The 17,837-nt window shown below is 55.1% G+C and overlaps 1 protein-coding gene across 1 annotated transcript; it reads left to right on the forward strand.

The window, feature by feature from the left end:
• Positions 1–363: 363 nt before the first annotated feature.
• Positions 364–13,223, forward strand: ORAI1 (ORAI calcium release-activated calcium modulator 1). The gene is given in 3 exon segments (XM_037511226.2): positions 364–472; positions 475–653; positions 12,225–13,223. Coding segments are annotated over 3 exon segments (900 nt in total). The 3' UTR covers positions 12,837–13,223.
• Positions 13,224–17,837: the final 4,614 nt, after the last annotated feature.

Below are 17,837 nucleotides of genomic sequence, written 5' to 3' on the forward strand. Positions count from 1 at the left end.
CGGAGCAAGTCACATGACGCGCTCGGTCACGCCCCCTCGGGGCGGGGCGGGGCGGGGCGGGGGGCGGGGCGCTGCCGGCGGCTCGGGGCGGCGGCCAATCGCCGCGCGCCGGGGTCCGGGCCGGTGTCGGGGCGCTGGCCGCGCGCAGGCTCGCCCGCTGCCGCCCGGGCTGTTGCTGCGGCGCCGCGGGCCTGCGAGTTGGGGCAGCGGCCGCTCGCGCACTTCCCCGTCCTCGCGGCCGCCGGGGTCCGGCCCGGCCCGCGGGGCGCAGGCGGCGGCGGCCTCGGGCGGAGGCGGGGCTGCGGCGGGGCGCGGGGCCCGGCTCGCGGGCGCCCCGGCCGGCCCGCGCCGGGCGCGAGCTCCATGCATCCGGAGCCCGCCCCGCCCCCGAGCAGCAGCAGCCCCGAGCTTCCCCCGAGCGGCGGCAGCACCGCCAGCGGCAGCCGCCGGAGCCGCCGCAGCGCGGACGGGGAGCCCCGGGGTCGCCGCCGCCCGCCGTCGCCTACCCGGACTGGGTCGGCCAGAGCTACTCCGCGGCCATGAGCCTGAACGAGCACTCGATGCAGGCGCTGTCCTGGCGCAAGCTCTACCTGAGCCGCGCCAAGCTCAAAGCCTCGAGCCGGACCTCGGCGCTGCTGTCCGGCTTCGCCATGGTGAGCTCGGGCCGCCCTCCTGCCCCCTCTGCCCCGGGCGGGCCGGGCGGGCGGGGGTCCGGGGAAGGGCTGGGCAGGCTGTCGGGGACCCTGGCGGGGTCGGGGTGGAGAGGGTGACAAGCCTTGCAAATGTCCAGGGCTGGGGGCGGGGTCCAAACGCCTGCAGATGGACAGGTTTGCTGCAGCGAGGGGAGGGGAACACGGTAGGCGCCTCGAAGCCCGCCTTTAAGAGGACTGCTCCCCGGGATCTGATATGCGGGGGCGGGGAACGCCAAGGGCCCGATCTAGAGAACAGGTGTCAGGAGTGGGGAGAGGCGCGGACCACTTGCTGATTCTTTCGTGCCCCCCCTGGAGGCCAGGCCTGGCCTTTTGTCACCTGGCAGAGGGGATTTCCTGACATCTGCCTCCCACCGCATTTTAGGAGAGCCTCTGCCTGGGGGTTTGACAACGTCTCCCCACCCTCAGTTTCTTCTGCAGAAACTTGCCACTGAGTCACTGGGTGTGGGGGAGGAGGGTGGGCCAAGTTCCTCTTGAATGGGCTCTTTCTTGATTTAGGGGGTAGTCAAAGGCTCCTCTCCCGCATCCCCAGGGCTGGAGGACAGGGCCTCTGAGGGGTGGGTGGCGGAAGGCTGCAGCTGGGACCCACAGTGGCCTTCATGCCTTCCGGCCTGGAATCTTGGAGTCTCAGGCAGGGCCCTCATAATAATTCATTATTATTACTTTGGCTGACTTCAGCTTGTGTGAATGGTGTCGTCCCCCGCCCCCCCCAGGTCTGTAGCCCAGATCAGCCTGCCCTTCCCCTTGGATGAGCTAAGGCCTTGGCCTAGGCAGGGAGGGAGGGGCTGTACCCTCCCCTTTTCCTAGGAAGGGTGTGAGTCTTGTCTGAGTGTCCCCGTGTTCTCCAAACAAGTGAGCCGATGCTGTGGAGCCTGAATTTTTTGTTAGATTTATTTATTTGTAGAAGAACTGGGGTGTAGGCCAGAGGTGTGGGGGGTTGAGAAGATTCACTAGAGACAGAGTGGGGAGCAGGAAATACACTGCTGAGGGGAGCAGCGGGTGAGACAGGAGAGGTCTGCTATGCCGCCATTTAGGGGATAGAGCCAACTCCGGCCTTAGTGGTGATCACACTCAGCTGAGACTTAACCCCTTACGCCACTGGGAAGACCCCCAGAACCTGAATTTTGTAGGAGCCCCGAGCGGACCCAGAACACACAAGGGCCTCCGTGGGAAGGCAGGCCGTGGGGTGTCCGGAGTAGCTCTCCCAGCTCTGCTTCCTGCTGCCCCAGTGACCTCGGGCAGATCCCTCTGTGGGCCTTGGTTTCTCAACCAGTAAATGAAGGTTGCTACTCACACATCTCTCTGATTTGAAAAATTAAATCTGTGTGTGTGGGTGGCTTCTAGTGTGTAATTTAGGTTGATGGAATTATGTTTCTGTCACTCCCAAATCCTAAGACATCAGTCTGCCTTTGCTTGAAGGACCCCTAAGAATGACCGGCAGCTGCCAAGCACCCACTAAATGTCTAAATGCCAAGCCCTGACCTCCACACCAAGTCTGCGTCCACCCTTTAAGGAGATCTTGTCCAGGAGCTCCCCGCAGGCCGCACAGCAGCTGCTGAGTGGGATCCGCACGGGTCTGCTGGCATCCGGAATTCATCCGGGCACTCGCACCACTGGTGCTCTGTGGCCTCCAGAAAGGGCCAGACAGGGTCAGCAGGCCTCCGGGGGGTGAGAAATGGAGCAGAAGCGTGTCTTTGAAGCAAAACAAAATTTGACAGTTTTGAGGAAGGGCGTGACACCAGAAATGATCAGCTCTTCTCAGCAACTCTCTGGGCTTGGGGTGGTGGGATGTCTGTTCCCCTTTTTCTTGGCATCATAAACTCAGGTGACGACACGGGGCAGCACTATCATCTAACCAGACATCCAGCTCCATTGCCCTCTTGCTACGCACAGTGCAGAGGAGGCAGGAGCCAGGCACCCCCTTCCTTTGGGACCTATATTTTCTCCAACTGGTGTGGAGAAGTTTTCCTGGCTCCACTGATGGAATCCCCGGTCCTCTGTTGGCAGAGAAGGGCTAGACCCCATGAGAGCTCCATCCCCCAGGAAGTGGTTGCAAGTGGGTCTCTGTTTGCTGAGTCTGGAAAGCTGTGGGAAGAGGAGGGGGGCGGGTTGTGTAGCAGGGCAGTTCTGCCTGCCCCCCACCCCCACTGCAGACACCCAGCCACATCAGTGAGTCTCCAGAGAAAGGGGTGCCTCACAGTCCTGCACTATGGAAACAGTTTCCTGGATTACTGTCCTTGGCCTGTGACTCAGCACAACCAACTTCCTACCCCCCCCCCCCCCCGAGGGCTTCCTTCCTAAGGACCTGGAAACTGAGGAGCGGACAGGCCACCTGAGCTCCAGGGTGGACAGTTGTCTGCTTGTCTGGGATGCCTGGCTCACCTGCTCAGCAGGTGGCATTGAGAGAGCATCTCCCAGGAGCCTGGAGGGAGTGGAGAGACTCCCCCCACCTTGTGGTAGAAAGACCTGACTCAGGGCCCTGATGGGGGGGCCCTGGCACATCAGTGAGCCCTTTGCTTTCTGGCGCCTACTTTCTCGTGTGCACATTGGGGCACAGGACCTGCTTCCTTGCGGGCTCGGTGAGGAGTCGTCACGAGGCCACTTGGCCTGTGGGGTTGAGGAATTTTTGGAATCTGAAGTGGTATGCCTTCGCTGGACCCTCTGTAGTCTGCAGACAAGACTCCCGGTCCTGACAGCATTTCTAGAAACAGCCGACCTCAGCCAGCCTTACCAGCCAGGCTCTCAGGAAAGACACAAAACCAGGGTTCCTGGAGGCACTCCCAGGCCAGCATCCTACAGGTGCTCCATGAACCCAGGGGACCTTCGTGGGCTATGATTCCAGCCATGCATGCCTCAGTTTACCTCTCAGGGAATGGCAGCCCACCTCGGCCTGGCCCTGTTCTCTGCAGGACCATGGCGCGGGCACGTGGCAGCCTGCTTGCCAGGGAGGGCAGGCTGTAACGTTAGCCTAAGCAGAAGATAATTGGGAAGGTCAGCCTGCCACCGTAAACAAAATGCCTTCCACGACCTGGGATCAATTACTTTTGGATTATCAGCCTCCTCGGGTTCTCTGCCCGCCAGCACCCTTTTGTTTCCAGGTGCCAGAGCAGGTTCAGGAGTTGCTTGGAATTTCTGTGGAAAGGAGTTGGAGGGAAGGGCTCAAATCATAAGACGTCGCTGAGCCTTGATGACCTGTTCGGAACTCGGGGGGCATGGACGTGAGGCGTCTCCATACTTGGGACTGCACCCTGATGGGGGTCGCTGCTCTTGTTGACTGAGCTCTGGTGCTCAGCCCAGTGGGCCGCGGGTTCCCTGTGTACCGTCTCGTGTGATCTCCACACAGCCTGGTGAGGGGCTCAGCGCAGGCATGTGACTTGCCCCGGGGGTACCTGGGCCCTGTCTCCTTGGTGGGGCTCTGGGGCCAGGGGAGCAGAAACAGGAGGTGGTGGGAAACCACTCAGATACAGCAAAGTCAGAACAGGGACTCTGGAGCCAGACAACTGGGGTTCAGTCCCAGCTTTACCACTTACAACTGAGTTTGGGAAAGCGCTTGGTGGTGCTGGACCTCAGTGTCCTCATCCGTGAAATGGGGGATAATAGTTCCAACCTCATAGGTTTTGGCGTGAGCATTCACTGGGTTTGTATTTGCAAAGCTCACAGACTGCACCGCGCCCTGGGTGCAGGAAACACGCCCCCTCTGTTCCCAGGGTGCTAGGACTGCTCTGCCCAGGCTCACCACTGAAGATGTGCTTCCTGCTAAGCCTGGAGGCTGGTGGAGTTAGGGCCAGGGCAGAGCACTCTGAGGGGAGGCCGCATCACGACGAAGTCAGAAAGGTGAGAAATGAAAAGGGTGTGGGATGAAGGCAGAGGTGCTTGTGTGGCCTGAATGGAGGGTGCTAGGGTGTTGCAGAGAAAGATGAAGCCAGGCAAGCAGGTGGAGGCCTTGACTGGCTGTCGGGAACTTTGAACTCTGCATTGTCAGTAGGAGCCAGCGAAGATTTTGGAGCAGAGGAACTGCCTGAGGAATTTTAGAATAATGAAGTTACTCTATACTGACCCCTAAGTGTGATCCTGGACCCCTCTTCTTTTTCATTTAATCCTTAAAACAGCCCTTCAGGTGTGTGCTGCAGGTAGGAAAACAGAGGTCACCTGGCTGGTGAATTCAAGCCTTGTCTGCATGACTCAAACATCCTCTCAGCCCCCACCCTTAGGCTGCTTGATAACTGGGCCTCTGACAAGTTCCAGGGTGTAGTTCTGCACCCTGGGTGTGTGAATGCCCCCAGGACGGGTGCTCCTGCCTCACTCAGAAGCTAGCTCAGAACTTCACAAGTGCCTGTGACATATTTCTGGAATTTTCAGCCCTGAGCAATGTTGAGTTTTGCTGGTTGCTGGGCCAGGCCATGGGAAGGAGAAGGCTAAGTAGCATTTCCCAGCCTGGCACTATGGCACTCAGTGCGGAGGGGGGGAGTTCCTGGGCGAAATAAAACTGAGAAAGTTTTCAACAAAACCCTGCAGCTTTCTCCAATGGGACTTTTGGCAGGCCTGTGACGCACCTCCCAGCAAGGATGTCCCAAATGGATAAGATCTTGGGCGCTGTCCTTTGGAGGGAACCCTGTGGGACCGTGGTTTGACAGCCAGCTTGGGGGGGGCCTTGGTCTCCCCCAGGAATCAACCTGGTTTTTCTGTGCAGGGCTAGGTAGTAAATATCTTTGATTTTACAAGCCACACAATCTGAGTGACTGTAGTGCTCAGTTCTGCCATGTTACCTCAGAAGCAGCCACAGGTCAACAGGCGATGAATGGGCACGACTGTGCCATAAAACTTTATTTACAAAAACTACAGTCTGTGGGCCAGTTTACCGACCCCTCGACTGAGCAATGGTCTCCACGTTTTTGAGCCGGTACCCCTCAAAAAATCATTAGTGCCAGCCTTTGTCTTTGCACACTCGAAGTGTGTTCTCTGAAAATATTATGTAGATTATAAACGTGCCTAAAAATACAAAATGGGAAAGTTGAAGGGATGAGCTAAATCAATATTATGCGTGGATGCATTAGAAATGCTAGTATAACCCGGTTCCTGATGGATCACCTGGGATGGTCCATGGGACCCTTTAAGAGACTGGGCCAAAATAACTTAAGGTTCTCTCAGCGATCTTTACTGAAGCCCCTCGAGGGCCAGGCCGGCACTGGAGGCTGGAGAAACACAGGCTTACTCAGAGCATGTCAGGTGCGTGATGGATGAGAAGGCCACTGGGCCTGAACTGTTGCTGCCTTTCAGAGTTTTTGCTGTCTTATTTCCTGCGTTCCCTGTGCCAGAACCCCAAATGCTCCAGGCACAAAGTTAGTTTTCAGTAAATGTTTTTATGTTTTTCCTGCCACTGTCCTCACCTGAGAGGGGAGGACATGAAACAGCCATGGCTTGGAAGGTAACACCTGAAGAAGTGAAATTGGCCAGGTGGGGGGAAAGCCTAGCCTGTTCTCTGCTCCCCCACCCCCCCTTCTGCAAGGCCATAACTTTAGTCAGTGGCAGACAGCATTTTTTTTTTTTTTTTCAGATTTATTTTATTTATTTATTCATTTAAGAGCTGAGGTCTAGGCCAGAGGTGCGGGGGTGAGAGGATTCACCAGAGACAGGGTGGGGAGCAGAACAGGCAGATCTACTGAAATACACTGCTGAGGGGAGCAGCAGGTGAGGCAGGAGAGGTCTGGGGCTCCATGTTGGTTAGTTCCCTGGCGGGGGAATCAAACTCGTGCTGCAGTGGCTGCCTATAGCTTCATAGTGCTGTGACTTAACCCCTTGCACCACCAGGGAGGCCCCCCCTTTTTTTCAATAATGGAGTGAAAAAGAAGCAGCATGCAGGCGTGTGGTAAGAATAGGCTGCATTAGCAGGCTTTAAGGATAAGCATTGTTTGGGGAAACTTGTTTCTGTTATACGTGTGTATCTATTTATAGAAACATCCCTAGAACTGGGCTGTAGTAGTCAAGAGTTTGTAAACCATTGCACTGGCCCTCTCTTATTAGATGGTTTACATTTGAGGTGGGGCCGGCAGGCTCAGGCAGCCCGGGGCAGCCCTGCATGACTGCAGCCCGGTGGGCCTCGTGTTCCAGGCTGGGGGAAGGCAAGTTGATTCTCCCAGCCATGGGTCCTGGGGTCGGGCTGCCCCAGCAGGGCCAGGACCTCCAGGCGCAGGTGGCCGGGGGCTCCATGGAGCCCAGCAGGAGCGGGGAGAGGCTGGCTTTCGGGTGTGGTGGGCAAACCCCAGGCTGGCCGGTTCCTCCCCTTCCTAGGATCACATGAGCCTCTCCTGGACTTAGGCTTGAAAATGGCCTCCCTTTGTCCCCTGTGAGGGGGTGTCCAGCCCTTCCTCTTCCCTTAGGACCCCCGTGGCCAGGTTCCGAGAGGCCTGCAGCCGACTGGGAGCTGTTTATTTTGGGTTACCGGCCCTGGAGTTCCGGCTATATTTACCTTGTGAGGCTGCTTGCAATCTGATCTGATCTGGTTTCTGAGACTCAGCTGGGGCCCGGGGAGTCGCCTGCCAGATTCCATGAGGCCCCCCTGACTTCACTCCATACCCGGGGGGAGATTTCCCGAGTGGGAGGCTTTCTGGAAAAGCAGTGGCTCTTAGTCCTGTGAACAGTTTCATCAGGGCGGCAATTCGTGCCAGCTGTCCCTTTCCTGTCTCTGAATCATTCCTTTACACTGCCCGTGGCCGGACCCGGACCGGGTGTGGAAGTGAGCAGCCAGCCTGTGCGGGAAGTTCCAGGAATTCGTAGGGTCCAGTGAGGTGATGGAGTTTCTTCCGGGGCTGGGCCGCAGGCCCCTTCCTCTTCCTCAGAGGCCCCTGGCCCAGGTTGAGTGGCCCGGCTTCTCCCTAGCCCAAGATCACAGGCGAGCTGGCCGGTTCTGGGGTCTCCGGGCCAAGTTCCTCCAAGACCTGTGTTTTCTAGCCCTGGTACCTCTGGGGGTGACAGGGTGGTCTCTCCTGCCGAGGTGGCCATCTGGCCAGGTGGGATTTGGGGGGCATATTCTACATGTGTAGGGCTTGGACTGGGACTCCCCAGAGTGGGGGCTCACCCCTCCCCATTCCCCACAGCTCTCCCGCCTGCACTCAGGGCCTGGAGGCAATTTCTCTTGCACTTCAAGCCCAAGTTTGTCTTTGTAATTAAGGTTTTTGGAGCGCCTCCTGCAGACCGGCCCTCGGTTAACTGCTCACGGTCAACACCTCATTTAATCGCCTCCACCACAATCTTTGTCCCTTTGGGCGGCTGTAACAGAATACCACAGTGGGCCAACTTATAAACAGCATTTATTTCTCACACTAATGGAGGCTGGAAGTCTGAGACTTAGACGCCAGCAGACGCCACATCTGGTGGACCAGCTTCCCAGGCCTCACGCGGTGGGAGGGGTCTCTTCCATCATGACCTCACTGCCCCCCGAAGGCCCCACCTGATGACACCCTTACCTTGGGGGTTTAGGGCCTCAGTGCACTGATTTCAGGGGTGACAGTCTCTAGCAGCGGCCATGTGAGGGGAGCACTCTTGTTACCCCCTTTGCACACAGGCTGTATGTTGGGTTTTTTTTTTTTTTTTTTTTTTTTTTTATGCATACAAGAATTGGGGCACAGGCCAGAGGTGCAGGGGGTGAGAGGATTCACCAGAGACAGAGTGGGGAGCAGAATAGGCAGATTGACTGAAATACACTGCTGAGGGGAGCAGCCGGGAGACAGGAGAGGTCTGCTGCGCCATGTGGGTAGCTCCCTGGCCGAGGATCAAACTGGTGCTGCAGTGGCTGCGGATAGCTTCATAGTACTGATGCTTAACCCCTTGCACCGTCAGGGAGGCCCTGCACGCAGGCTTTAGAGCCGAGTGGACATGAGTTCAGATCCCCTGCTCTACAGCAGTGTGTAACCCTTGGGATGCTGACCTCAGCTCTCTGATGTCCTCATTTATAAAAGCATATTGGTGTTGCCAGCTTATATTATGCCAGGTCTTCTGCTAAGGGCTTTTTTATTTGTCGCCTTGAGTCCTAATAACCCTGAAAGGGAGGCCTCTGTTGCGTCCATGTGGGAACTGGCACAGAGAGGTTGAAAGAGTTGTCCAAGGTCACCAGCAGCTTTATGGGAAGAGCGCCCTTCTCACTGCACAGAGAAGAGCAACCAGGTAAGGGAACAGTGGGGTGTTACCTGCACACGCCCACCCCCATGTGCGCCCCAGCACCCAGTTCAGGGCCTGATACACCTGACGGGCAGACATTTCCGGTGAGTGAAAAAATAGCTTGTGTGCAGAGGGCAGCGCAGCAGCGGCCTCTCCTGTTTGTCTCTTCTCTGGTTTCAGGTTCCGGGGCAGCAGCCAAAACAGGAAGAGGAAGTGCTGGGGGTGGGGAGGTGGCAGGAGGCACCAACTTTTTCTGTAAAAAGTTGCCAGATAGGAAATATTTTCGGCTTGGCAGGCTGCTTGGCCCGCTGGAAAGGCCCCTCTTTTCCAGCGTGGGCAGGCCTGGGGCAGAGACCAGGGTCTTCTCCATTGCCATGCCGGTGGCCCTCCTGGTGCCCTGCGTCCCCCACCCAAGCTTTTTGAGAATTCTAGGACTGACCTTTGACTACCAGTGATCTTTAAAAGAGTCGAAATCCTAATTGCACGGCCGCAGATTTATATGAACTTGAAAGAGTCTGAAGTCCTGTAAAGTTTATGGTCATCAGTTTGGGAATTAATTCTTAGGCAAAAGTCTGCGGCTCTGTTGAAACTGTCTGAAAAGTCCTCGGGGTATATGTACCTGGGTGTTTTAAGGACAGCGTCCATTGTTCTCACCAGATTTTTTTTTTCCCAAGATTTATTTATTTATGCATACAAGAACTGGGGTACAGGCTGGAGGTGCAGGGCGTGAGAGGATTCACCAGAGAGAGAGTGGGGAACAGAACAGGCAGACTGACTGAAATACACTGCTGAGGGTAGCAGCGGGCGAGTCAGGAAAGGTCTGCTGTGCTGTGTGGGTAGCTCCCTGGCCAGGGATCGAACTTGTGCTGCCATGGCTTTGGATAGCTTCATAGGTTGAGTCTTAACCTATTGCATCACCAGGGAGGCCCTCACCAGATTTTCAAAGGAGTTGAACCTCAAATCAGCTCTACCCTTTGACCTTAATCTTTTTTTTTTTAAGATTTATTTATTTATGCATACAAAAGCTGGGGTGTAGGCCAGATGTCAGGGGGGTAAGAGGATTCACCAGAGACAGAGTGGGGAGCAGAACAGGTGGATTGACTAAATGCACTGCTGAAGGGAGCAGTGGGCGAGTCAGGAGAGGTCTGCTGCACCATGTGGGTCACCTCCCTGGTTGGGGATTGAATCGTGCTGTAGTAGCTGTGGATTGCTTCATAGTGCTGATGCTTAACGCCCAACCCCTTGCACCACCAGGGAGGCCCCACCCTTTGATCTTAATCTTGCCATATCTACACCTTTCACAGATACGGCGCCCAGGAGGGCTTGCTTTTTTTGCATAGAAGAACTGGGGTGCAGGCCAGAAGTGTGGGGAGGTAAAAGGATTCACTAGAGCCAGAGTGGGGAGCAGAATAGGTGGATTGACTGAGGGGAGCAGCGGGCAAGACAGGAAAGGTCTCTTCTGCCATATAGGTCAGCTTCCTGGCCAGGGCTTGAACTCAGGCTGTAGTGGTGATAGTGCTAGGCCACCAGGAGTCCCCCAAGTGAGGAAGTAGGGAGGGGTCTCCACTGAGGAAGCCAGAACCCAGGCCCTAGTTGTCTCAGCCCAAGTGCACCCCTCCAGCAGGAGGGCAGAAACACCAGAGGATTTCCTGTAGAGACCATGGATTTGGGGTAAGGTTTTTGAGCTGGACAGTAATGATAATAAAGCTCACTCTTACTTTGTGTTTCGTCATGCCAGGCGCCAAGTTTTACAGGGGTTATTGCAACCCTCACAACTGCTCTGAGCCCAGGTATTATTATTCCCGTTTTACTGACAAGGACAAGGAGACCCAGGAAGTTGAAGAAACTTGTCAGAGCCTCACAGCCTAATAAAGGGCAGAGGCATCCAGCCTCAAAGCCAGAAATCCGGGCTCAAAGCCAGGTAGCGCGCATGGCCCAAACCACTGCCCCACACTGCTTTTCTAGGCCACCGAAGGGGCACAGGAACATGACATGAAAGTGAACAGGGCCTGGCATTATAGGCCAGCAGGAAAGCTGTGGGAAGGAAGGAGCCAAGCCCAGTCTCCCAGAAATAAGGAAAGGTCAGGGGCGAATTCAGAAGTTCCTTGCCGAGGGGTATGTTTCAGTATCAGACCCCCCCACCCAGGCTGGCACGTACATAGGGAACGCTTTAAAAAAGGTCACTGTCCTTAATGATACTATTACCCTTGGCACTCTGCCCTCTGCTTGCTGCTCCCAGCCCAGATCTGGTGAGCTGGCTCCTTCACATGGGGGTGATTTGCAAGATCCAAGTGAGAAGTGGCGGGTGGTAGGCCCAGAACGTGCCCCTGGTGACCCTGGATCCACAGGTCTCCAGGAAGTGGGGAGCTGGTAGTGTGTGAGCCCAGGGGCCTCAGGGCTTCTGCACTGTCCAGCCCAGAACACTGGCTGGAGTCCGTCTCTTCTGGGAAGACTCTCAGTTCCGTGTGGATCGGTGTGCTGCGTTCTCAGAACAGGCCTGAGCTTCATCTTTCCACGCTGCCCCGGTCCCCAAAGCAGGGCATGAAGGAGAAATCCTGGGTGTGGGAGTGTGAGACCAACAGGGAAGTGATTGGCATTACTCGAGGTTGTCATAAAATGTTATGATTTACGACCTACATTTTAATGACTTGTGGTTGGTTTTTAATCCCTGGCTGGGTGGCAGCACTGATTACTATTTGGGAGGTGTTTATCATGTACTGGGAAGCCTTGTTTAATGAAATAACCCTGTGAACTAATATACTATCCCTGTTTTACAAATAAGAAAGTTGGACTCAGGTTCAGTGACTTTCCCAAGGACACACAGCTAGCGAGCAGCAAAACTGGGGTTCAGTCCAGGTGGCCTTGAGCTCCAAGTCTGTTCTCTTCACGAGTGCTCTCTACTTACATTGGGTGGGTCTAATGAGATCCGATAAACAGGGAGAAATGGATTCAGAGAGGCCAGGTGACTGGCCTGGGGTCCTTTTTTTTTTTAAAAGACATATTTATTTATGCACACAGGAACTGGGGTACAGGCCAGAGTTGCAGGGGGTGAGAGGATTCACCAAGACAGTGGGGAACAAAATAAACAGACTGACTGAAATGCACTGCTGAGGGGAGCAGCAGGCGAGACAAGAGAGGTCTGCACCATGTGGGTCAGCTTCCTGGCTGGGGGTCGAACTCGTGCTGCAGTGGCTGTGGACAGCATCACAGTGCTGCGCTTAACCCCTTGTGCCACCAGGGAGGCCCCAGGTGACCGGTCTGGGGTTTAAACCCTTGTTGGGTGGAGAGTCGGGAGTGGAGTGCAGCTCAACAGGCGGGGACCATCCTGGCACTCAGCCTGCCTCTCCCCTCCCCCCCCAGGTGGCCATGGTGGAGGTGCAGCTGGATGCTGACCACGACTACCCGCCGGGTCTGCTCATCGCCTTCAGCGCCTGCACCACGGTGCTGGTGGCTGTGCACCTGTTCGCGCTCATGATCAGCACCTGCATCCTGCCCAACATCGAGGCAGTCAGCAATGTACACAACCTCAACTCGGTCAAGGAGTCACCCCATGAGCGCATGCACCGCCACATCGAGCTGGCCTGGGCCTTCTCCACCGTCATCGGCACATTGCTCTTCCTAGCCGAAGTTGTGCTGCTCTGCTGGGTCAAGTTCTTGCCCCTCAAGAAGCAGCCAGGTCAGCCGCGGCCCACCAGCAAGCCTGTAGCCGGCGGTGCAGTCGCCAATGTCAGCAGCAGTGGCACCGGAGGCATCACCCCGGGCCAGGCAGCTGCCATCGCCTCCACCACCATCATGGTCCCCTTTGGCCTGGTCTTCATCGTTTTTGCTGTCCACTTCTACCGCTCACTGGTCAGCCATAAGACGGACCGACAGTTCCAGGAGCTCAACGAGCTGGCCGAGTTCGCCCGCTTGCAGGACCAGCTGGACCACAGAGGGGACCACCCCCTGACGCCCGGCAGCCACTATGCCTAAGCCCACCCCGACCTGGGCCTTCCAGAGCTTTGGCCTTAACCGCCCTTCCCCATGACCTGGTCCTGCCCCGGCCTCGAAGACAGCCTGTGCAGGGGCTGGGCTTCCGTCAGGGGGCAGTGAGTGGAGGGAAGCGGCTTTTTTTTTTAAAAGAGAAATTAACTGCACTTTGAAACTTTCCTCTAGGAGAGTAAGCACTTCCTGTTCTTCCGCCCCAGGCAAGCCTCCTGTTTGGGGGCTGCCGGTGGGAGCCAGAGTGGGGACAGAGACTCCATTGTCCCTTCTCCCCGTGCCAGTGCCACCGGGTGCTTCCTGTCCTGTCTGTCTTGACCCCTCGCCCCCATTCAGCATCGAGTGTGTGCGTGCACAAATACACTCATAAGGGACACCCCCTCTTGTGTATGTTTGTGGAGTCGGGGCTTCCTAGTATTATTTCTCCTGGTGTCTGTTCTCATTTTGAGAAATTTCAAACCTACAAAAAAGTTGCATGAAGGACCTCCCTGGTGGCGCAAGGGGTTGAGCACAGTGCTGTGGGGCAGTCCGCAGCCTCTGCAGCGCGAGTTTGATTCCCAGCCGGCCAGGGAGCAGCCTACATGATGCAGGAGACCTCTCCTGTCTCCCCGCTGCTCCCCTCAGCAGTGTATTTCAGTCAGTCTGCCTGTTCTGTTCCCCACTCTGTCTCTGGTGGATTCTGTCACCCTCACACACCTCTGGCCTGTACCCCAGCTCTTGTATGCATGGATAAATAAATCTTAAAAAAGGAAAGTTGCAGGCCTCCCCCCAGTGGCGCAGCGGTTGAGTGCTGGGCTGCAATGCTGCCCGCAGCCTCTGCAGCGCCGGTTCGATCCCCGGCCACCGCAAGGGTCCCACATGGCGCACAGACCTCTCCTGCCGCCCGCTGCTCCCCTGAGCAGTGTATTTTGTCGGACTGTCTGTTCTGTTCCCTGCTCTGGCTCTGGTGAATCCTCTCACCCTCCCATGCTTCTGACTATACCCAGTGCTTGTGTAAATAAATAAATCTTTAAAAAAAAAAAGTTGCATGAACAGTAACTGAAGTAGACCGCCCGTTCTTGTGACTTGCAGTAGTTTTGTCCTGTCAAGTCACATGGACACCATGCTGGCAGTAATGGAACCCCGGGACTGAGATAGGGAGCCAGGGCCCCAGGAGCCTGCAGTCTCGGGGTTCTCATCAACCTGTTAACATGGATGCTTAGTTTATGTGTTTCTGTTTAAAGACAGCTTACTTAATGTATGTGGTTCACTCGTCAGCATTGAACTCATGACCCTGTCACTCAGGTCTGAGCATAGTTTACCTAACGCTTTCTCTAACACCCCTCCCATCAGTCCTGGGGCGCGCAACACTGCCTCACGCAACCCCTGGGGACCCTTTCAAACAGGGAAATTACCAACATCAGCACAAAAATGTGAAAAACATGGCCCTAAATGGCCCTCAGTTATGGTGTGAGAGCTCAAACAAGATGGCGGGATCACCTTGTCGGAACTCAGTAGGTAGGCAGATGGGCACACTCTGAAACTGAATAGTGAGATCCTTAAAACATCAACAACCCCCCCACCACCACCCCGAGCCATAAGCGCTTGCAGAGGCAGGATTGGGCACAGTGCAGGTTGTCTGTTCCAGCAGACGGGGTAAAGGAGGAAAGAGTCCTGGAGCCCTCAGTGGCTTTTGCAGGCTTTTATTGGGATTTACCAGGCACACAGCAGGTAGGGGTGCTGGGGGGCCGGGAGGCTGGCAGGCCTCCCAGGCCCCAGCAAGTCTTCACTCTGGGCTCTCCGGCATTCTGTCATGGTTCTGCTTCTGCTTCTCTGCTTCTGCTGGCGTCCCCGTGATGCCGCCCTTCAAAAGACCAGTCTCAGCCCAGGTGAATCCCATCTACCTATGCCCACACCCTACTCTAGATGTCTGCCATCAGGCATGCATTCAGGACCACGGGGTTCCCTCATCTATCCTAATGGCAGGAGGGCAGAAAAGCCTGATACTTTTACCTTACCCTACAGCGCTCATTGCAGATCTCATCCTTCATACCTAAGCAGTTTCTCCTCAAACGATCCACGTTCCCCTCCATAACTACAATTCATCAGGAAATCTGATGCAATACTCCTCTCTAATTACAGAGTTCGTGATCACTTTCCCCGTGTCCCGAACACATGCTTTCCAGCAGATTTTTTTCCCACCCAGGATCACACATTGCATTGTTTGGTCTCTTCAGTTGCCTCTCATTAGAATGACTTTGTCTTTTGTAACATTGACATTATTGAAGAGTCCAGGTCTGTGGTTTTGTAGAATACCCCCTAAGTTTGGTTTCTCTGATATATTTTTTAAAGATTTATTTATTTATTTATACAGGAACCGGGGTACAGGCCAGATGCACAGGAGGGTGAGAGGATTCACCAGAGACAGAGCGAGGAACAGGACAGGCAGACTGACGAAATACACTGCTGAGGGGAGCAGCGGGCGAGACAGGAGAGGTCTGCTGTGCCGTGTGGGACCCTCGCCAGCCAGCCAGGATTGAACAGGCACTGCAGAGGCTGCAGACAGCCTCAGAGCGCTGCGCACAGCCACCTGCGCTACCAGGGAAGGCCCAGTTTCTCTGATATATATTTTTTTATTTTTATTTTTATTTTTTTTAAAGATTTTTTTTATTTGTTTGTTTATGTATTTACTTACTTATTTTTTTATTTTTTTATTTATACAAGCACTGGGTACAGTCAGAAGCGCGGGAGGGTGAGAGAATTCACCAGAGCCAGAGCAGGGAGCAGAGCAGGCAGAAGGACCGAAGGACACTGCTGAGGGGAGCAGCGGGCGGCAGAAGAGGTCTGTGCGCCATGTGGGACCCTCCTCCGGTGGCCGGGGAGCAGCCGGGATCGAACCGGCGCCGCAGAGGCTGCGGGCAGCTTCGCAACCCAGCGCTCAACCGCTGCGCCACTGGGGAGGCCCCTTTTTTTTTTTTTTAAGATTTATTTATTTTTATTTATACAAACACTGGGTACAGTCAGAAGCGCGGGAGGGTGAGAGAATTCACCAGAGCCAGAGCAGGGAGCAGAGCAAGCAGAAGGACCGAAGTACACTGCTGAGGGGAGCAGCGGGCGGCAGGAGAGGTCTGCGCGCCATGTGGGACCCTCCTCCGGTGGCCGGGGAGCAGCCGGGGATCGAACCGGCGCTGCCGAGGCTGTGGGCAGCTTCGCAACCCCGTGCTCAACCGCTGCGCCACCGGGGAGGCCCTTCTCTGATATTTTTTCATTATTACAATCAGGTGGTTGTGCATTTTGGCAGGAATATTTATCTCTGTTTTGTAGATGGCAACAGGCATGCCCATGGGTTAAGTAATTGGCCAGAATTTGAACCTAGAAAGTCTGGATTAGAGCCTGGGCACTCACCAAAACTTACGTGGGCGCTGATTCTCACTTTGGTTAAGTAATCGGAAGATCCAGCAGCAATAGTACTGGGTCCATCTTCTAGCAGAACAACAGTGAACATGAGTTGCCCCACCTGCTCGCTCCCTGGGGATATATATTTGCCACAGGCCCCACCACTCCCTCTTGTATTACACCAACCAACTTCATCTGTTACTTGCAGGCTGGCTGCCAATTCTGCCAATTCTGTCCCAGAAACTCATTTTAGAAAGTGGTTTTATACAGCGCTCTGGCTCAAGTGAACATTGCTGGAGAAATTGTGACCCTAAGACCTTATCCTGAACAGACTTGGCTAAAGCCAACAGCAGCACCTTTTCCTTGTTGCACATTCTTGCCTCCATCCTGTTTCACAGACCCCAGGACCCACCCATTCCCTGTGTCTGAGTGACCCTCTGGGACAGAATAGAACTGGGTAAGGTTTCCCCACGACCACCACCGCCAAGCCCTTCAGTACAGCCCAGAGAGTTGAACATGACCCATGCTTTTCTCTAAGATACCCACCTCCTTGCTCTCAGAGACCTGGGATCCAGCTGGAGTAATTCCTGGGCTGTGACTTATGAACCTTGCTTTTTCCTTTTTTTAAGATTTATGCATATGGGGCCTCCCCGGTGGTGCAGTGGTTGAGCCCTGGGTTGCGAAGCTGCCCGCAGCCCCTGCAGAACCAGTTCGATCCCCGGCCGCCGGGCGAGGGTCCCACATGGCACGCAGACCTCTCCTGCCGCCCGCTGCTCCCCTCAGCAGTGTCCTTCGGTCCTTCTGCCTGCTCTGCTCCCTGCTCTGGCTCTGGTGAATTCTCTCACCCTCCCGCGCTTCTGACTGTACCCAGTGCTTGTATAAATAAATAAATCTTTAAAAAAAAAAATTATGCATACAAGAACTGGGGTGTAGACCAGAGGCACAGGGGGGTGAGAAGATTCACTAGAGACAAAGGGGAGCTGAACTGGTGTATCTACTGAAATACATTGCTGAGGGGAGCAGTGGGGAGACAGGAGAGGTCTGCCTAGCCACGTGGTTCAGCTCCCTGACGGGGATCGAACTCGCGTGCGGTGCCTGGCAATAGCTTAATAGTGCTGAGATTTTACCCTGTGCCACCAGGGAGGCTACGTGAGGCTTTCTTTTTTTTTTTTTTTTTTAAAGTGATCATTTATTTTCTTTAAGTATTGGTAAGAATGGATAAATTTAAACATATTTGGTGTTTTACAGTCAATTGCAATTCTTTTTTTTTTTTTTTTTTTAAGATTTATTTATACAAGCACTGGGTACAGTCAGAAGTGTGGGAGGGTGAGAGAATTCACCAGAGCCAGAGCAGGGAGCAGAACAGACAGACTGACGAAACACACTGCTGAGGGGAGCAGCGGGCGGCAGGAGAGGTCTGCGCGCCATGTGGGACCCTCACCCGGTGGCCGGGGATCGAACCAGCGCTGCAGAGGCTGCGGGCAGCTTCACAACCCAGCACTCAACTGCTGCGCCACCAGGGAGGCCCTACGTGAGGCTTTCTTACCTGAACTCAAGAGTCACCAGATTGGCTTGTTAAATGCCGATTTCCCAACCCGGGATTCTAGTTCAAGTTGA

Source organism: Talpa occidentalis, unplaced genomic scaffold (genome assembly GCF_014898055.3).
Source record: "Talpa occidentalis isolate TD23 unplaced genomic scaffold, MPIMG_talOcc4v2.1 talOcc4.14, whole genome shotgun sequence".
NCBI lineage: Eukaryota > Metazoa > Chordata > Mammalia > Eulipotyphla > Talpidae > Talpa > Talpa occidentalis.